Source organism: Acomys minous (assembly GCF_964271855.1).
Source record: "Acomys minous genome assembly, chromosome: 9".
NCBI classification, from domain to species: Eukaryota; Metazoa; Chordata; class Mammalia; order Rodentia; family Muridae; genus Acomys; species Acomys minous.
Genome location: NC_140490.1, coordinates 42529055 through 42551094, shown reverse-complemented (window position 1 = coordinate 42551094; position 22040 = coordinate 42529055). Strand labels below are relative to the sequence as shown.

At 46.1% G+C, this 22040-nt stretch overlaps 1 protein-coding gene across 4 annotated transcripts in view; it reads right to left on the bottom strand.

Annotated features, from left to right (window-relative positions):
• Window positions 1–22040, bottom strand: part of AUH (AU RNA binding methylglutaconyl-CoA hydratase) — a 93212-nt gene that overhangs the window by 56062 nt on the left and 15110 nt on the right. For all 4 annotated transcript variants that reach the window (XM_084796942.1, XM_084796943.1, XM_084796944.1 and 1 more), the window contains one exon: window positions 7899–7985. In XM_084796942.1, coding sequence (XP_084653068.1) covers window positions 7899–7985 — 87 coding nt within the window. The remainder of the gene's footprint in view (window positions 1–7898; window positions 7986–22040) is intronic.

Below are 22040 nucleotides of genomic sequence, written 5' to 3'. Positions count from 1 at the left end.
CTGTCCTAGACTCACTTTGTAGACCACGCTGGCCTCAAACTCACAGCAATCCCCCTGCCTCTGCCTCCCAAGTGCTAGGATTAAAGGCGTGTGCCACCATACCCGGCGTGACTGCTTGTTTTTATTTGTGTCTGTGTATGCACATGCACATGAGTGTGCGTGTGTACATGTGCGCAAGAGTGCAGTTGCCTGCAGAGGTCAAAGGTTTCTGAGCCCCCTGTAGCTGGAGTTCAGGATAGTGTGGCCCTGATCTCAGGCTGCACAGCCAGACCACCATACGCAAAAACAGACAAATGTGATGGATCAGTCAGTGAGTATAGGCCCCAAGCACACAAGTAAGAAATGGTGTAAGAAACAGGCTGATCATATTAGCAAGACACAATGACTGTTAGACCAGGAGTCCAGCTTGGAGGCAGGAGAGGAGACGTTGGCCTCAGACATAGAATCTGAAGTCAGGCGGTACAAGTATTAGCCCTTTCCTATTATGATCATGCATTGTGGAATTAATAAAAAAAAAACATTTTTAAATTTGACATTTATAGTTTCAGAAATTAAATTTTCCAAAGAGAACAACGAATTTAGCATTGCAACATTTAAGAAATACAAACTGGAATCCAAAAAGGACAAGGAAAAGAGTAACTGAGCCCACATCACTCCTGGAACTTTCAAATGGTAACATAAACTAGCATGGCAGAATGCTGGCTATGAAGTGTTTCCTACTAAAAAGTTATTTAATTAGATAGTTTACTCCATTTAGTATTTTACAATACTACAAATTCTAAGGCTATTCACCCTTGGAAAGGCAGAATACCATACAGAGGCCTGAGGGAATACCAGCGGGCAGCTGTGCATGCTACAAAGGACCTAAAGCAGGAAATGAAATACCAGGGCCCCAGCTACAACAGGAAACCATGACTCAGTGTTACGCAACAGTGGGATCAGAAACTATTTTCAGTGTCATTCCAGGAAGTGAGCCAGGTATGACAAGGAAGATAATAATCCTTTGAAATGCTCCTAAAAATATAATTAGGGCAATAATTAAAGAGTTGAGCTATTTTGAGAAGGAAAAGCATGGTAGGCCTGTGGTATAGCTCAGAGCCCACAGCATATCCAGACCCAGTGAGGCTGGAGTCAGCGCAGGACTGGAGGTGGTGTGGCTCCTCTCACTCCGCGGGCAGAGGCCAACTGTAAGGCTGGAGAAAGGCACACAACCTGACTGTACGGAGGAGGCTGGGGACGTGACTTACGTGCCGGTTATGTGACTTTTTAAACCTGGTTCTGCTTCAGGACTAGTAGGCTGGTGTCAGCAAGATGACTCGATGGGTAAAGACTCTTGCAGGCAGCACTGACTCCCTAAGCTCCAGTGCTGGGACCCACGTGGTGAAAGCAGAGAACTAACACCCTGACCTTCACACAAATAAATAATAAAATGTAATTTTAAACAATTAAAAGAAAGGTCCACATACAGTATGATGAAAAGTCTGAATACCAAAATCAAGAATAGAAATAAAATCCCTCTTAACAAAATCACAATGAACTCTGAATAATTCCTAGATCCAGTTAAATCTGTTTTTGACTTAAGGTGCTTTCTCCCTTCCCTTGAACTTCCAAAGAAACCACAAGAACAGAACAAAAACAGTCCCTGAGCAGAGCTGGCAGGCTGGGTAGGCTCCACTGAAGGCTGGCAGGCTGGGCTCTGCAACACGGAGTGCTGCTGGATGGCAGCAAGCATGCCAGAGGGGAACGCCACCACCCTCCCATGGGAGAAGCCAAGACTGGAAGTCTGACCACCTTAACCCCACAGACACAGACAACCTTCTGACACCTAAATGCTAACACTAGGCTGAAATTCAAATACAGTGGGGGCAGCTCTGGAAGGCTCTGGTGGGAAGGAAAGAGCAGCAGTGCTCCTTGTGGCAAGGCATTCTAGGACAGCCACCTGCTGAGGCGGCCTCTCCCTCCACATCTGGATACAGGACCATCCTGGCTTCCGGACTGTACTAATACATAAAGACAAGAGATTAACTTGATGTTTAGCCAGGAAAGATGGAGGAAAAACCACCTCATAACAAAGGAAGCCAGAGGACAAATAAAAAGAGACTGATGCCACTAGAGGTGAAATGTAAAGACCAGGCAGGCACTAGGGGGCCCTGGCCACATGGGGAGCCACAGAGCGGGGCAAGCCAGAAAAGTATTTAAGACAGTTGTAATTATTTTCAAAAAGTAAAATCAGAGGGCTAGCGAAGTGTCTCAGCAGTTAAGAGTACATACCACTGTTACACCGCAGCCCAGGTCAGTTCCCAGAACTCACACTAGGTAGCTCACAAATGCCTGGAACTCCAGCTCCAGGAGACCCAGCACTCTGCCCTGGACTCAGAGGGTAGCTATACTGACTGATATGTGCACAGATACACACACACACACACACACACATTTTTTTAATGAAAATATGTCTTTAAAAAAAGTAGTCACCAAAATCAGAAAAGTACGGAGACAGGACATAGCGAACCCTGAGCCAGAAGCAAGGACTGCATCAGAAGCAGGAGACAGGAGCTGGGGTGGGAACATACACAGGCAGGGCACTGCAGCCAAGCCTGGAGGAAAGCCTTAACAAGGCGGCATGGGCAAAGTGATGAGCGCCATGTACATACATGTCTTGTGTAAGAGTCAAAGGAAGGTCTAAAGATGTGTACATAACTCTGCATGCCTGCAGTGACCACACTCACACAGGAAGGAATGGCAGCTGCTGAGAAACTATCAAAGCCTACAATAAACACTGCATCAGGACTTCCTTATGGAATTAAAAAGATCAAAAAACCAAGGAGAACTGAAGGGAATTCCCTTTTTTGGTCTTGACAACGTCTAGAGTGGTCTTCCTGAATGCACCTTTAATCCCAGCACTCGGGAGGCAGAGGCAGGCGCATCTCTGAGTTTGAGGCCAGCCTGGTCTATAGAGTGAGTTCCAGGACAGCCAGGGCTACACAGAGAAACCCTGTCTCAAAAGTGAAAACCATAGAGAGATACATGGATGGTTAGACTGACAGACAGACAAAGATAGAGATGGAGAGACAGACAATAAAATTTAAAAAGTAGAGTGCTCACAGCCAAGAGTCACGATGTGCATAGCAACCAGAGACTCAACAGAAGTGCCAGCAACTCATAAAGAAGATACATAACCCCTAAAGGCTTGGTCTTCCTTCCCGGGATTCTTCCTTGGCACTCAGACGTAGACAGAAGACACAGTGAGCATACAGGCGAACAATCGGCAAACTCAAAACTCTTCTTCCTCGAGTAGTTCTCAGCACAATGCAGTTAAAATGAAAGCCAAGTTGTCCTATGGCAAAGAGCATGGACACATGGGGAGCACTCGGCCTCGGCCTGCGTGGCAACACCACGCAAAAGTTCTGAGCAAGTGGGACAAAAGTCAGACAGCTATAATGGCAGAGTAATACTGAACACTGACAAGAACTGAAGCTACTCAGCGGGTGCCCACGCAGGAGGCAGAGCTCCTGTAGGTTGTACCTGTGTTCTGAGTTTAACACTGTGTGCAGTTAAAATGAACATAGTGGTTACATGTATAAATGACAAACAGCACTTTAAACTCAGGTACATTACCCATGCCCTATGATGTCACACCAGAGATTCTGCCCCTCGTGGCAGAGACTATAGCTAAACTGCGGTAAGTCAGTGCTCCACTCCACAGAGGTGTCTGAGGGGAAACTTTCCAAGGCATCTCTCTGACAGTTTAGCTACACACGATGGGCTCTTACTATTTGCTTACTTATTGTGTGTGCGCACATATACACGCATTTGAGGGCACCCTGCTGGGGTCCATTCTCTTCCTCCACCATTGGATCTGGGACACTGAACCCTGGACCTTCATTCAGAGCCATCTTGTCAGGGAGGGCTGTGACTGTATAATGCACCTCAGGCCTCCCGGTCCAGATGATCTGAGGTGTACAACCTCCCACTGAGATTGAGACGGTCTGTAAGTCTGTGACCACTAGTGAGGCTGAACCCAGTTAGTAAACCCCTAAACCAATGGTTCTCAACCTGTGGGTTGTGACCCCTTTGGAACAACTCTTGCACAGGGGTCACCTAAGATCATCACAAAACACAGGTATTTACAATATGATTCATAACGGTAGCAATGAAAATCATTTTATAGTTGAGGGTCACCACCATGAGTGCTAGGATTCTGCCCCAGTCTGCCTAGCAACCTATGATGTCATTGCCTACCTGCCACTCGGCATGTCCATGCCCAGGAGTATATAAAAGGACAAACCCTCCTCATGTCTCTCTCTCTTGCTCTCCCTCTTTCACTCTCTTCCTGTCTTTCTTATTTTTCATTTCCTCTCTCCCTTCCCCCCTCCTCCTTTCATTTAATAAATCTCTCCATATCATATGTTACGTGGCACATATTTCATATTGCATATCTCAGATAAACTATAAACAGAGTTTGTCTATCTAAATATTCTTACGATAGACCATGGTCTCACTGCCATCTTAACTAAAAGACTAAGGATGGTTCCTAAGCCCCCATATAGAAACTGATAAAAATAATTTTAAAATGTTTAAAGCCCAAGAGAAGCCTTCCTGACAGGCTCAGCTACAACAGGCTCAGTGGCTTCAGGCCTTGGCCACTGCCCTAAGGCAAGGAAATAGATGTCTACAATACCCTCTCCTGCCAGGGTCCAGCCTGAGCCAGCTCCACCAGGAACCTGTTTCAGATGCAGCCAGAAAAGGGACACTGGTCCTGCAGCTGCTGCAGCCAAAAAAGGACATTGATCCCACAGTGGCCTAGAAGCCATACCCTGCCTGCTGGCAGACTGGACCCTAGAAGTAAAAAATGCTCACATGCAGGCTTGTCCTCATTTTTTTTTTTTTTAATTATAGGAAAAGGGAGGAATGTTAAGATACTGCCCCAGTCTGCCTAACAACATGTTATGTCATTGCCTACCTGCCGCTGGGTATCTCGCTGCCCAGGAGTACATAAAAGGACAAACCAACCTCTCTGGGGTGCCCCCTCCTTCTCCCCTCATGCTCATATAATAAGCTTCTCCATATAGTATCTGCTGTGTGGTGCATATTTCATATCTTATTTTATATATTTAAAAACGAGGAACTGTATTAAAGGGCCACATCATTAGACAGGTTGAGAACCACTGCCCTACAATGTGAGGGACTTTTTTATTTAAATTCTTTTTTCACACAATATATTTTGATTATTTTCCCCCACCCCTCAACTCTTAGATCCTCCCTACCTCCCTATCTACCCAATTTCATGCTCATAATTTCTCTTTTCCCCTCCATCCCTCTTCTGCCCCCCAAAAAAACAGTAAGACAAAAAAATTGCAAAGCAGAACAAACGTTCACATAAACATAATAGATGGTTAGACAGACCGACCAACCAACCAGGGAGCTAGTGACACTCCACTATAAAAAGCTGATCCTTTCCCTCACAAGTATTAATTGCAAACAGCTTCTTAGTTAGGGGTGAGGCTTTCTGTATCCGCTTCCCTGAGTTTCCGCTTGCAGGCTTCCAGGCTGCCTATTGATCCTGTGTGGTTCCCACAGGATCTCACAGCTGTTTCAAGTACTTCTCCCAGCACATTCTAATAAACTGATGTTCTTAATTTAATGTTGACAGAGTTTATTCATCTTTTCATTCCTTTTTAAGAACCTCACCCCATCATAAATTTTTGTTTCCTCTCTGGGCATATTAACAGTACGCTATTCCTCAGCATGTCCTGTGAGCTGCCCCACCTGGATGGGTGTGGTTACCTGTGTGCCCAATGCAAGCATCTCAGCACACTGGCTTGTGCCTCACTAACTAAAGCCTGCAGCACTGCGCTGCAGCATGGCTTCTTGTCCTTTCTGCCTGGCCACTCCGATCTGTAAGACCCTCTCAGAAATCAAAGCTGAGAACTCAAGTGTGAGTCCATCTACTCTGCAGCATTTATGAGAATCACCTTCTTGAAACTGAATCCTATGTGAAGAGAGGATACACACTCCCCTATCTTACAAGACATTTTCATCACTGGACGTGTTTCATGTGCTCCGAGAGCCAAAGGCACTTTTTGTGACAGCTTTTGCCTGTTGTGACAAAGGGAAACAACTAATCATTTGTACTACAAGTCTCATGCCTGCCGTCTTATCACAATGCTCTGCTTTTTAATGACTTTATCTTTCAGTGTCTTGTTTTTTTTTTCTCTTTCAGTGTCTTTTATTCTGTTTCTGTTTCCCTCCTTTCCCCAGAATGCAGGGCTCTGGAAAAACGCTGACAGAGGAAGCCACAGGTCTCTCCTGCCTTGCTTCTGAGCTCAGGAGACAGCTTCAAACACTTTACCATGAAGTAGCACGCATTCACTCAGGCTGAAGAAGTTTCCTCTGCGCCCATTTACTCAGCTTTTCCATGAATACAAGCTGACATTTCTCCGAAGCTTTTCTCACTACTCTAAGATGAACATATGATTTTATTTTAATTGCCTAATGTCATGAGTCAAATTTAGCTTCTTCCAATGGAAACCACCCTTACGTTCCACTCTCTGAAGAGTGACCTGGCCTGGCCTACCTTGTCATTCTTTGTCTTGTGTGTCACTAATATCCGGTCCTTTCATTGCTGCTTTCCTGAAACTTCCTTTGCTTTTTTAGCCTTTGCTAGTGCCTGGCTATTTGTTACCAATGGGTTTTCTCTTGTAGACATGAACCTAAGCTTGCGAGTGTCCTTCAGGAGTTTTACACCAGCTCTCATGACTGCGACATCCAGTAATGTTAACTGCTCAGTCTTAGGGTCAGTCTCACAGCGTGTCCTCAGACTCGCGACTCTGCCCAGGCTCCTCCTCAACTGCTAAGTGCACGATTCTCTAGCCTCTAGCTACTGTGTGTACTATATACTCTATAAACTGCGAACAGAGAACAACGTGTCTGTGTATCAATTTTCTGAAAACTTAACCAGCTTTAGATTCCGGATGAGCGCATTTTTACAAAGATTCTGTAAGAATAATACATGCCCACTGGCTTAGGGTTGAGTCTATAAAATCAAACTTGACAGGCATGTCATTCAGATCTCTAATTTTTAAAAATAATTTATCAGTTTTTGTCCTTTTGGTTCACAGCGAAGTGAGAGAAATATCAGCAATGTTAATTTTGCTAATATTGCCAGATTTGCCAGTGTGTATCACTTTATCTTATATAGAGACAGCAGTTTTAAGAACCATAACTAACCATGTTCTTTATCTTACGATGCTGACTGACACCGCATTGGCACACTGCCTGTCTTCTCTCAGTTTTAGCTTTCCTCTTTTGTTTTGTTTGCTCAGAATGAGGTTTGGTGGGCTGGCCTCACCTGCAATCCTCCTATCCTGATGCCTCATCCAGCTGCTGAATGTCGACACTACAGGCCTGCACACCTTGCCTAACTCTTGATTAATAATCTACTAATCAAAAATCTAAAGAGAGGAGAGAAAAAAAGGAAGTATGTATGTGTATGTGTGTGTGCGTGCAGGTGCTCATGTGCGCACGTGCGTGGAGGCCAGAGGTCAGTGGCAAGGTGTCTTCCTCCTTCACTCTCTACCTTTCTCTGAGTCAGTCTTTGACTGAGCCTGGTGCTTGCCATTAGGTGAGGCTTGCTGCTCCTGCCTCCCCAGTGTGGGGGAACACAGGTGTACATGGCTGCACCCAGCTTTTCACTTGTGTTCTGGGGGATCAAACTCAAGTCCTCTTTCTTGTGTGGCACTTCACCAGCTGAGGCATCCTTCATGAAATATCTCACATACATTAAGTGCGTAAGCACCACAGTTTATGACTATCTCTAACTATGCATTTGACCCCAGCACATGAAGACAACTGTGACTTAAAGCCCATCCTTGGCATGCGGAGGACATGGCTGTGCTTACCGATGTCATTGATCACTCCTCGTATTTTGGAGACAAAGGGACCGACTTCACTGGAATGCATTTTGGCTCTTTCCTTAAGGTCAGCACCTGCAAGACATTGTATTCAAATGAGATTATGGCATAAGCACAATTGTGAAGCAAAAAATTAGACACTTACTAATACCATGTCAAAGCCCAATGAATTTATACGCTGCATTTACTTTCCAGTGATGACTATTGGAAACAAGGAAGGGCCTGCTTGTGCGTGGTGATCACGTGGCCCACAGCAGTGTCTGGCAGCTTGCTCTTCCAAGCACCCTTCACACTCAGAGGAAGACCATGCTACACCCACTGAGCACTGTTGCTTGATAAGAACTCAAGCTAAGACGCCTTTCAAGTACTCATTTATTCACTAAAAAGTTACAAACACAGAGGCACTGCCACAATGACTCGACTGCTGCTAGCACCTACATCTTGCAGAAGCACTGGAGATCTGCCCACTTCCGCTCTGGGCTCACGCATATTATGGCCAAAGCAGTGAAAATAGCAAAGTATAATAAAGTCACCATGGTGACGGCAAACCCAACCTGAGAAATGCTGGCTTAAAGCCAAGTGATGATTTCATAATTATGACTTTATCACACAACACTTAAGTTTAGAACACAGAAAAGCATACTTCAAGAGTTCCTTAAAGGGTCATTTGCTCTGAGCTCAACAGGCAGGGTTCACCCAAAGCTGTCCCGTTGAAACAAACTAACTAAACGTACAGGCACTGACGTGGCTACTCATGTCTCCTTAACTGCAGACCATGACTTCACATAGTACCCAGGGGATGCTAAGCACACACACCTTCCCACAGGAGGAGAATAGGAATCAGCCCAACACAGGCCTCAGAATGCACCAGTTCTCAGGGGCACATGCCACTGAGATCGCAGAGGGAGAGTCAAAAGCACAGGCAAACACTGTGCAGTGTGGCACAAGGATAGCAAAAACCGGGACTGATCTAAACAGCACCAACAGACGGTTAATAGAGCAAGGACATACTCTTATAAAAGGGGCTTAAATAAAACAATTAAGGAGCATAAATGCAGATGAATCTGCTGAAGGAAGAACATAATTACAGAAAGATAGCATGACAATCAGTTGCAAAAGAATACATTGGATGACATCAAACTAAAGACCTCTAGGCAGCAAACGATAGTAATCAGCAGAGCAAGGGGACACGCTGCAGAATGAAAGCATGGGCCAGTCGAACCTGTTCCAGGGCCTGGAGCTCAACCAACAGCAAGAGAACAGCTGACTGGCAAAGGGTGGGCATGGAGAGCCATTTTTTCCTCTTTCTTGTGGGGGTGGGGGTGGGGAGAATGTCAGAGGGACGCACAAAGGGAGGAGAGTATATGAGTGTGTACAGGTGTGGGAGGTGCACCTGTGCATGCATGTGTGAAGGCTGGAGACTGACCATGGGTATCTCCCTCTGATGCATCCCACCTTCGGGTTTCGTGGCTATGAGCTCTTGGGATCCTCCTGTCTCCACATCCCCAACACTACCTGCCATCTCCACACTCAGCTTTTTCCATGTTTGTGCAGCAGGCAAGTCACCCACTGAGTCATCTCCTCAGGCTGTTGCTGTTATTGTGTCTGCGTGGGGGTGGGGGTGGAGTGTTAAAGGACAACATACAAGGAGCCAACTATGTGAGATCACCAAGATCACCTCCAAAAAGATAAATGAGTGCCAGTCTGCAAACCTAGCATACTAAAGCCGGACAGGGGAGAGGGTGTCAGGAGTTCAAGGCCAGCCTGGGTAGCATTGCAAGACCTCGCCTCACAATAAACAAGCAAGAGGGTTGTAGCAAAGACGGAAACTTTTCTACAGTGAAAGTACATTAATACACCCATGTGGAAAATGTATGTAAAGGCCTCAACAGAGCCACCACACGATGCAGTGACCCCACTGCTGGCCCCTCCTCACGTAGAGCTTTGCTTCCACTCATACCTAAGCACAGTCTGAAAAACGCAAAGGCTGGAGAGACAGCTCGGTCAGGACAGTGCTTGATTGAAAACCTGATTCAATCTCCAGAACCCATTTTTTTTGTTTTGTCTTAAGTGGTATGAATGTGGTTATAAGCCTGGAGGCACAGGCAGGTAGATCCCTGCGGCTCATTAGCCAATTGAGTCCACTAGTACCAGTTCCAGGCCAGGGAGTGACCCTGTCCCAAAAAGTAAGGTGGACTGTAGTGGAAATTTTAGTTTCTTTAAAAATTCAGTTTATGCTATGTAAACAGGTTTTTGTTTTAATCCCAAGTGTGGAATATGGGATTGGCTTAGTTCAACCACAGTTGATAACAGCCTCATGCAGCTCAAAGAGAGATGTGGTCTTTGCCAGCTGCAGTTAAATTCTGAGGACTCTGGGAGGATATAAATACCAGAGCCCAGAGAGAGGAAGGGGACTTCAAGGGATGCTGGGGTGAGGGGTGGGGTGGCTTCAAGGACTAGGTTGGAGAAAGAAGAAGGCTGCTGTTGGATATCCTGACCACTGAGATTGGAATTGCCCAAAGAACCTGACAACCCTAACCAGCCAGAACTAAGTCTAAAGAGACCTATGCCCCCTTCCCTTTCAACCTTCTTTCTCTCCTACCTAAGATTGGAGGGTTGAAAGGGAGGTAGAGGCTTAAAGAACCCCAAATAAAATAGTTTAAAAACCAGTGCCTACTTGTGGACACCGACTAAGGAAATGACACTAGAGGATGATACACACACACACACACACACACACACACACACACACACACACACACTTAAAAAGCAGCGAGCTCTGATGCCTCTGTCATAACCATTTTGTGTTACCAGGAATCATGCTCTGGTAGATAAGACAGCATTTATCTAGATGCAATTTTGAAATGAGACCAATGTTCTAGTGAAGACGTGAGATACAAACCTCTCAACTTCAAAAAGGAAACCAGGCTGGAGAGATGGCTGCGCAGTTAAGATAACTTACTACTCTGCTGAGGACCCAGGCTTGGGTCCCAGTACTTAATTCCCGGCTCACAACCATCATAACTCCAGTTCCTAGAAACCCAATGCCTCTGTGGGTACAGGCATGCTCACAATACACATGCATACATGCAGGCAAAAGCAAAACACTCACAAAGTAAAAATAAATGTTTTAAAAGAACAGAAATGATTAAGGTTAGTGGGAAAGCCATACTGAATGGCAAGACAGGCAGAAAGCTGGCCTCCTGCATCAGTTAGGCCAAGCTAAGAGTGCAAAGGAGAAGTTACTTGAGACTCCAAAGAGCAGATACACAGAAAAGGTTCTAGTGGTCTAGATAAAAGATCAAAGCAGCCACAGCATTCCCTTGGCCAAGTCACAAACCACAGTTGGCCCCCACTCTTACTGTTCTGGGAAGACTGAGGAAACTGCAAAACAAAGACTTGAGAGTAGCAAAGCTCCAGCAACTAAAAACAAAAATCACAAATCAGCAAAAAGAGTCAGGGAGCACCTTACATTTGAACTGGGCCACCCATCCCTCCCTTAGCAAATGTATGAACCTATTTAACTTTCCTTAGACCTTGAACATCTTCCTTCCCTATTACATTTCCATCTCACGGAAAAAATAATTATGAAGATTTATAAGGCTCCAAAAATGTTTCAAAACCAAGCCTAAGTACATGCTGCCCAACCTCAGCACCACAATGGTACAGGTAGCCCTGAGCGAGCTCACACCCATCCTAATGGTACAGTTGCAGACGAACCTGCCACCCCGACAGGACCACTATGCATGCTTTATATCCCTAAATTGCATTCCTGTTGGTAGCCTTCACTAATCTTAAATTGATTAAAAAAAACTTTATATATTTATTGTGCACAGCACAATGCTCTGAAATATATCAACACTATAGAATGGGTTATTAAATCTAGTTCATTAATATGAATATTACCTAACAGCTGTGGGGTGGGGGTAAGAAGATTAATATCCATGCGCTATGGAGTTTTCTGAGGATACACACTGATGGGGCTTCATTCTCAGGATGGCGCTGTGGGGATCTGTCAGGAAGTCTGTAAGTCATTGAAAGGATACCCTGAGGGAACCTATTACCCTTCCTGAGAAGTGACTGGCTGCTCTGCCCACATGCTTCTGCTGCCTGCCCATCCTCCCAACCTAACTGAGCCAACAAGTCATGGACTGAAAACTTCCAAAGCTCTGGGCCAGAATAATTCTTTCTCTTCACAAATTGATTACCTCCAGGATCTGTTACAGTGACAGAAGTTGACTAAGGCAACGGACCACTCTACCTGTGGGTTCTTTGCTAGACCACTATAGTAAAGTGACTGCCACACAAAGCAAACTGCATGAATGTTTTTAATTTCCTGGTGCATATAAAAGCGCCATTCAGCTGGCACAATGGTACATGCCTGTAATCCCAGCACTCGGGAGGCAGAGGCAGGTGGATCTGTGAGTTCAAGGCCAGCCTGGTCTACAAAACAAGTCCCGGACAGCCAAGGCTACAAAGGGAAACCCTGTCTCGATAGATAGATAGATGGATAGTTAGATAGATAGACAGACAGACAGACAGACAGACAGACAGACAGACAGACACACACACACACACACACACACACACACACACACACACACTATAGTTCATAAACAAGCAAGGGCATGGATGGTGGTGGCTATCCTCAATTGTCAACTTGACTATAATCTAGAACAAACTACAATCCATCTTGTGAAAGGAATTAAAGAAAAGTTTAGGTCCCGGTGTGATGGCATGTGCCTTTAATCCTAGCACTTAGGAGAGAGGGGCAAGCAGATCTGAGTTCAAAGTCAGTCTACAGAGCAGGTTCCAGGACACCAAGCTTAGGCAGTGAAGGATATCACTGAAAACAGAAAGCTGGTAAAGATGTAATAGAATAAGGGGGTCATGTTCCAGTCCCAGCAAGAAGCAACACTCAGCAGCTTCAGCCACATGGCTCTGGCTTTAGCGTCGAGAATAGAAGGGGTTATTGGGACAATTAATGCTGGCTAGCTGGAGCTAAGAACTTACTGGTGATTAAAAAGAAACCAGTAACACTCTGAGGTAAAATTTTCTGGCAAGTATTTCCTGAGATCACAGATATGCTGTGTTCCAGAGACACACATCCAGACTTGGTAATATGTAAGAGTCACCCAGGTGGTACTGGGTTTGAAGGCATGAAGGGGTCATGGAAAGCAGCTGAGGCTTGGCACTGTGAGAGACTAGGAGAGGCTATTTGTAAAAGTACAGCCTTGGTGGCAGCTGAAGTTGAGGCCTGGCACCATGAAGAGAGCCTATGAGAGGCTATCGGTGAAAGTGCAGCCGCACTGCCACAGAAAACCCCAGTGTATCTGAGATGGCAGCACCATGGAATGACCACCAAGAACAGCAGCAGCAGTGGAGTCAGTCAGAGCCTAGAGCGCTACAGAGGAGAGAGCTAGAGAACAGACTCCTCCTTTGGAGGAGCCCAGAAGACCGTGTGTGGATCCCTGACAATGGAACAAGAAGCTGTGAAGTTGAAGTTGCCTTGGAGACCCCCAGATGTTAGAGATGCCAGAGCCGTGGGACACATGCTAGGAGCGCTGCTCAGAGGGAGTGGAGCCAGCCAGCCCAAGAGAAAGTGTGTTGCAGTCCATAAAGCTGAGAGGAGTTGGAGACCTGAAGAGTGCTTGGACATCAGACATGGAGATGCAGAGTTTGGAGTGTGTCCAACTGGTTTTTGGTCTTGCTTTGGTCAGTAATTCCTCACTATGATGTTTTGGAATGGTAATGTATAACTTGTGCCATGATATGTTGGAAATATATGATGTGCTTTTTTATTTTGGTAGTATAGGGAATTACAGTTAAGATAGCATGAATCTCAGAAGAGATTATGAACTTTGAACTTTTAACATTGTTAAGACTGTGATAAACTATGGGGACTTTTAAAGTTGGACTAAATGCATTTTGCGTTAAGTTATGGCTTCAAGCCTATAAGGAGGAGCAGGGACTAAAATGTGGTGGTTTGAATAGGTTTGGCCCTATAGTTCATGTGATTGAATGCTTAGTCATAGAGAATGGCCCTATTAGATGTGGCCTTGTTTGAGGAGGTGTGGCCTTGTTGGAGGAGCTGTGGACTTGTTTGAGGAGGTGTGGCCTTGTTTGAGGAGGTGTGGCCTTGTTGGAGGAACTGTGGCCTTGTTGGAGGAGCTGTGGACTTGTTTGAGGAGGTGTGGCCTTGTTGGAGGAGGTGTGGCCTTGTTGGAGGAAGTCTGCCACTGAGTATGTGGGCTTTAAGGTCTCCTATGCTCATGTTAAGCCCAGTGTGGAAGCAGAGCCTCCTCCTGGTTGTCCTCAGAAGACAGTTGCCTTCTGCTGTCTGTGGATCCAGATGTAGAGGTCTCAGCTCCTCCTCTAGCACCATGTCTGCCTGCGTTCTGCCATGCCTCCTGCCATGATGATAATGGACTAAAGCTCTGAACTGTAAGCCAGCCTCCATTAAATGTTTTCCTTTATAAGAGCTGCCTTGGTCATGGTATTTCCTCACAGCAATAAAACCCTAAGACACACTCCCAATCTTATTTTATTTTGCTTTCAAGGTAGCACCTTAAAAAAAAAAGAAAAGGAACAAAAAATGGCTAAAGAAAAAAGCCATACAATGCCAGAGGTCATCATTCTGTGACCAGTAAAATAATTTACCAGTTTGTGGGTAAAAGTACTTGCTAGGCAAGTGTGACAACCCAAGTTTGATCCCAAGCAGAAGGAGGAAACTAACCTCTAGAAGTGGTTCTCTGACCTTCACACACATTCTGTGCCACATGGATGCCATTTCTCTCTCTCTCTCTCTCTCTCTCTCTCTCTCTCTCTCTCTCTCTCTCTCTCTCACACACACACACACACACACACACACACTCTCTCTCTCTCTCTCTCTCTCTCTCTCTCTCTCTCTCTCTTTCTCTCTCTCTCTCTCTCTCTCTCTCTCTCTCTCTCTCTCTCTCACACACACACACACACACACACACACACAAATAAATGTTATCAAGCCCAAAGAACTCTGAGTTGTTAATTCACATAGCAAGAAAGACCCCAAAATAACCATGAAATGTATCAGGAAGAAGGTGACAAAACTGCATCACGGCTGACTTTTAACAGCCTTCTCTCAGAAACTGATACAACAATCAATTACCTGTATCAGGAACCATAGGGAAAGGGAAGCAACAGAGACAGCAGGGACACGCTGCTGCATGGTGCCCACTGTCCCTGCGGGAAGTGCAGAGGCAAGGCAGGGCCCCTCCGCTCAGATCCTGCCCTTAATTATAAGCAGATCACTCCGGGACTGGAGAGCAAAAATGCCCTCAGCACTAGGGAATGAATCATCCTGGAAGGGACGCATTCCCATGCTGAGACGTGACAACCTGGACAAGGCTGCCACCAACACAGTGGCATCCACACCAGCCTAAGGTCTCCAGAGAGAACAGCCACACCATTGCAGCCTAAAACTGCCCTGACACGATCAGGCTTCCTGCTTGGGAACCTGTACTCATAACCCCACCACATTTTTTTTTTTTTTTTTTGGCCAGTAAACACATACTAAAGTGTTATTAAGTTCCCTGTGGCTTTAAATAAAATGAGGATCTTTCCTGATTGAATTTCATTACCATTACTATTAGTACAGCTGACAACATCATATATAAACTACAAATCTAATAACTATTAAAGGCTAAATGTAAGACTATATTTTAAAATGTATCTCGTTCAGGACCATCTCCCATCTTCCCATCATTTCATCTTCCATCGTCTCATGCATCCTTGTATGGAAACCATTTCTTGCTAGAATGGGGCAGGGTTTGCTTTCAATTTGACTCATGCTGAGAAAAACATTCCACAGTAAGCAGGAAGGAATTTTATTACAGTAGGATCGTTCAACTGACTGCTGGGAGAAATAATCACATAGCAATCAAGAAATATCTGACAATCCATGTCAACTCTACTGAACAGCCTGTAAGTGATGCTGGAACAAACTGGAAATCACCAGAATAAGGATCCCAATGAAGTATCTGATATCAGGCTTCTACAGGCCCCTCTCGATAACTCAAAGCCCCACCCCCACCCCCGAAGCAATAAAGGACAGATGTTCCCTTGTGCGAGAGGGGCAACTCAGAAAGGAACATGCTCAACCCTGTGATCTATGGAGAAACCCAGGAAGTTTTAGGAAAAGAATGCACAGGAACTATGCATTCCTGTTGCTTGGCAACAGAATACAAACAGCCCTTCCTGGAGGGAGGGGGGCTCCTGAGACTAAGGAAGTAAACAAAATGTGTAAGACTCAGAAAGAAGAAACAAAGCTTTGTGCACAACCAGGCCCCTTCCCGAGGTTACATGAGCTCCATCTCCAGCACAAGCTGCCTTCTGAGGTTTTGACAAGTGTCTCAAGTAGCCCAGGCTGTCCTGAGACCTGCTGTGTCCGAGGACACCTTGAACTTCTGACCTCCTGTCTCCACTCCCAAGTACTGAGTGTTAGCATTCTGCCCCCACTCTGTCCAGCATCCTGTGATGTCATTGCCTCCCTGCCACTGGGCATGGCCCTGCCCAGGAGTATATAAAAGGACAAACCCATCTACCTCTCTCTCTCATGTTTCTATTACTCTCTCTGTCTCTGTCTCTCCATCTCTCTCTCTCTGTCCCCTCTTTCCTTATCTCCCCATGCTCATATAATAATCTTTCAATCACATCTGTTGTGTGGCACATAGTTCATAGTTTATATTATATCTCATATCTCATTGTATTTAAAACTGAGCTTATAGAAATGCACCACAAGGCTGAAAACCAAGCTTTGTGCACAGCCAACAAGCACTGTACCAGGCCTGCCAGGCCCCGGCCCTCACGTGGGGCCTCAGCAGACAGTTTAGTTAGTGAGGAACTTACTAACCACCTACTCCCCACCTCCTCCCCGCTTCCCTCCCATTTCCTTACCTTTCTTACTAGCTCCTGCCCACGTACCTGAATATGAACCCCCAATCCCCAGGCCCCTCTGGGTAGCCTCTGGTTACTAATCCATGTCAGCCTGAAGGCTCCAGCCAGAGCAGGACAAAAAGAGTCTACCAACAAAGCCACACACGGATGCGAGTGAGGCCTGGAACTACTGTGGCTGGCTTCTGGCTACTGTGAAGACATTGCGGACAAAGCCAGTCGCTAGCTTCTGGCAGTCCGGTTGCCATACTACGAGTCACTTGTGAGCTTTTGTGCTGCAGGCTGGGGTGCGCTTATCACCTACCAGATGAGACTTAAACACTGATAGCCTGGTTCTACTGACGTGCTGTTTCCACTCTGTGGCTGGGACCTTAAGCAACAGAGCGTGCCTCACAGCCCCCTCCTTCCCAGCCTTGCCCAAGCCTGCCCAGGAGCTGCCGGGAGCAAGGTCCACCTTCCCAAGCTGAAGAAAATTTCAGACAAGAGGCTATCCTTGAAATTAAATGTTGATATACAATGTCCAAGAACACTGAGGAGCTTGGTTCCCTTTATGAATCTTGTGAACAGCAGGTGTGTGAAGACAGCACTAGTAGACAACAGAAAATACTGCGGCAGAAGCCACAGGAGGAAACAGCAAGTGTTACCTGGTTTTTTGGCTTTTGAGTTGTTTGGGGGGTTTTGGTTGGTTGGTTGGTTAGTTTGACTTAGTTTTGGGTTTTTTGTCTTTTGTTTTGGTCTTTTTGTCATTTTGTTTTTGTTATTGTCTATTTGTTATTTTCCCCATGCCTGGAAACAGCAAGTGTTAGAACCCTAGGAATGATGGCCTTTCAGGAGAGAGGTCCAGGTAGGCTTCCCGAAAGGCCCGCTTTACTATATCAGTCATATACATTTTATATGAACATTTTGCTACATAAACTCTTGTAATATTCAAAAGAGGGGGATGTGACCTTGATCAGTGGGGGCCTACAGACTAGGCTAGTTATTTCAGGAAATGTCTAGACAGTCTGAAGTGAAAGAGAGCAGGCGGGTGAAGCTAAGGAGTGAGGCTCTGAGACCTTCTGGCACAACCAGGTCCCCAGCAACACTTTTTGTGAACAGGCTGCCTGTATCCCCTCTGAACACACACTCCTTGGGCTCTAATTAAGTATAAAGTTTCCAATTTTAAAATTGCCTAACAAAATCCTGAAGCAGCCCGCAGCTGGAGCCAAGGGCAGGCCTGATGCAGGGTCCCACCTTAATCCAAGGCTCTGATCAACAGCGCTTCAGTTTTCCTCAGCTTCTGCTTCTGCCTGGCGCCCAAGCCTCGCTGTCCTACTTCAGGGCTCCCTTCCTCATACCTCCACCCACATGCACACTGAACAGGGCTCCCCTGGAGAGTCCCACTCACGACACGTTCACAGGGGTCATCTTCATAGTTCTGTGAACTAACATAAAACTGTTGTGCTGGGTGTGGTGGCGCACGTCTTTAATCCCAGCACTCAGGAGTCAGAGGCAGGCAGATCACTGTGAGTTTGAGGCCAGCCTGATTTACAGAATGAGTCCAGGATAACCAAGGTTACACAGAGAAACCTTGTCTCGAAGAACCAAAAAAAAAAAAAAAAAAAACCAACCAAACAAAAAAAAAAACATAGAACTGTTTCCAGAATGTACCATTAACTGGCAAAAGTAAAGGTGCAGTAGCAAGGACACGGGCATTTCTACTATGCTGCAAACAAGCTACTAATGAACTATGAAACAGAAAGAGCTGTGGCTGGGAGGACAGCTGCTATGCAAACTCAAGGGTCTGAGCTGGGAGCACACTTCCGTAACGGGGAGCATCTGGAGGACCCCTGAATGAATGGGCTCCAGCTTCATCAGAGACGATGGACTTATTTTTATCATCTTCATTATGTGCACACGTACATGTCTGCATGCAGGTAAGTGTAGGTGAGGTAAGTGCATTCCACGGAGCCACAGAACGACAACATGTATGCTGGGAACCAATCTCAGGTCCTCTGCAACTGCAGTAAGTGCTCTTCTGAGCCACCTCTCCAGCATCACTAAACCTCTGCATCCCCCTGCATCCCCCTGCATCCCCCTGTGAATAGTCAGGTGACCAGGGAACATGGCTGAGGTCATAAAGTCTGGGGCAAGCATTTTCCAAGCATTAAGTGCACTGAATCTGCAAAGAGAGGAAGCTTTGCCTGGTGGTAACAAGGACTGTAGGGTGGTGACAAACAAGGACTGTGGGGCAGTGACAGAGGAGGAGAAAGCCCACTATGGTTTGAAGGTTTGACCCCTCCCCATGGCTCACGCCTGGGGGGGCGGGGGGTGGTCCCTGAGTGGTGGCACTTGGAGGTGTTTGTGAGAGGTACCTAGAGGGCACAGAGCACTGAGGATGTAGGAGTGCTGCCTTCCCAAAGACAAACATAGGTCTCATGGAACCAGTGAGTTTCTGGAGGAGTAGGAAGTATAAAACAGCAGCAAGCTTGCTGGCTCTTACTGGCTCACTGGCTTCCTGACACTCATATGTACTTGGGCCACAATGATACCATCCACCAGCAAGTAGTGCCACAAGGAGCCCCCATCAGAGATCACACCTGATAGCACGGCCAGATCTTTGACTTAAGAGCTTTCAAAACTAAATAGACTTCTTTTCCTTATAAATGATACAATCTCCAGTGTTTTGTTACAGCAACAGGAAATAAATTAATACAATGTTTCCAACCTAACACAGTAACCGAGACAATATAGTGTCGCCTAAACCAATGCTCGTTAATGGAGGAGTGAAAAGAGCCTGGATATGACTCACATACATAGTCAAGTCTTTCAATAGTTCAATGAGGAGAAAAAGTCATTTAAACAAATAGATATGCATTAGAAAAATTGGATATGCACATGCAATAAATAAGTCAAATAAAGATAAATAAATAACGACCTATGGTATGATAAAAAGTTGTGTCTGGTTTCTGGTACAGAGCTCCAAACTTTGAACTCTTAAATCATGGTACTTTTTGTTATCCAAAGCAGCCCTTCCCAACCAATCTGGAGTTTATGTGGATCATGTGACTCTTCTGGGTCAGGACACAGTTCGGCACTGGACTGGCCACTAGAGAGTGAGAGCTTTCAGCCCCACCCCCACTCCACTGGCTGGGGAGGGATGATGGGCTGAAAGTGAGCATCCATTCACCAGTAGGCAAGGACTAAGCCCCACACTATGTAATTAGATCTCCACTAAACCACTGAGCACCATGACTAGGGTCAGCACACCTGGAGGTCTTAGGACAGTGACAGGCCCAAGGAAGTCATGGAGCCTCAGCGCCTCCCCACTCCCAGCTGGCCTGCCCTAGTAGGTGCCATTTCCAGCCTCTGTAAGCCAGACTAAATCCTGACACCAGATGCAGGGGGGCATCTGTGCTAAAATACTCCAACATAGCAATTTAAGGGGAAAAGTTTATGTGGCTCATTTTGAAGAGGCAACCTATAAGAGCAGGGAAGTCCTAGGCCAGCTGGAGGCAGAACACCCGTGAACACTGGAGCCCTCGTCTGGGGCAGGCCTTCCCACCTCAGCTAACCTAGCCTGGGGCTAGGGTAGGCTCTGGAGGCTCTACACCCTATCAAGTGGACAGTCTACACTGGCCATCTCAAAGGGATCCACACCAATTCTCCAGTATCTCTGGTCGAACCAGAATCCAACAATTCAATTAAACTGAGTTCCCAAAGTTAGCACACCCAGCATCTAGCCAAGACTGCCCTCCCTTCAAATGCCAATCACAAGACAAATCTTAAAACCAACCAGATTATAAATGTGGATTTTCCCTCAAAGCTCTACCCAACAACTCCAGGGACTCAGGCAATATCCAACTCTATTACAACCAAGGTGAACTTCAGAAACAGGTCAACAGAGGCCATGGAACGGGGGTAGGGTGGGGGATGCACAGACCCATCACTGCCAGCCCTCATATCATGAATGAGCCCCAAAGGGAAGAATGTCTTGAGGTTCCTTTCACCTCTGGCTCCATCCACTTGCCAAGAGATGACAGCAAGGGTACCAGTCAAGCCCTCTAACCCTGCCGAGGCCACCTCTCAACCAAACATGACGCATCATGTTAGTGTGCTTGAGAGCTCTACACTGCAACCCAAGGTGAAGACCCGAACACTTGAACACCACTTCACTATATGCACACAACCCAGGGCAGGATAGGAGTCAGGAGGCTACTACTCTGGGGCAGCCACCAAAAGGGTGCAAATCAGAAAGCAAAGCTTGATGTCAGCCTTCAGCCAAAGACAAACTGTAAGGAAAAAGAAAAGCCAAGCCACTGAGTGGGAAAAACACTCACAAAGCACGCCACATAAGAACAGAGAGTTGATTCAAATATAAATAAGGAACTTCAGCCGGGCACGGCGCATGCCTTTAATCCTAGCACTCAGGGAGGCAGAGGCAGGTGGATCACTGTGAAATTGAGGCTAGCCTCAGTCTACAAAGTGAGTCCAAGAGAGCCAGGGCTACACAGAGAAACCCTGTCTCAAAAAACAAAAACAAACAAAAGCAAAAAAAAAAAAAAAAAAAGGAACTTTAACTCAGCAAAGCATTCTATGAAACTATGGAAGCCAAGGACAACAACACACACCTACAGTCCAAGCTGAGGCAGGAGAATCATGAACTCAAGGCTAGCCTGAGCTACACAGAGAGACCGTGCCTCAAAAAGTGAATGAGGAGGAGGAGCTGAAGATGGCAGGGCAGAAGGGGACAGTGAATGAAAGAGAGGAGGAACTGGTGATAGAAACTTGGGGCACTGGTGGGGGGGGGGGGGACAACACTACTTGGGACACGATGACACACACAAATGGAGAAAATACATTTGAATAGGCACCGTACCAAAAATAAACCTGTGGTTGGGATGGTGGCACATACCTTTAATCCCAACACTCGGGAGGCAGAAGCAGGTGAATCTCTCTGAGTTCAAAGCCAACCTGGTCTATAAAACGAATTTAGGACAGCTAGGGCTATCGAGAAAGAAAGAGAGAGAGAGAGAGAGAGAGAGAGAGAGAGAGAGAGAGAGAGAAGTACAAAATAAATCTGTGGCAAACAGGCACAAGACAAGATGTTCAGACTCACTAGAAAAAAGCAGACTAGAGCCATAATGACACGTGGTAACATGTGTGGCAGGATGCACACAGGAGGCACGCTCTCTTGCTCTTGTATGTGTTTACTCTCTT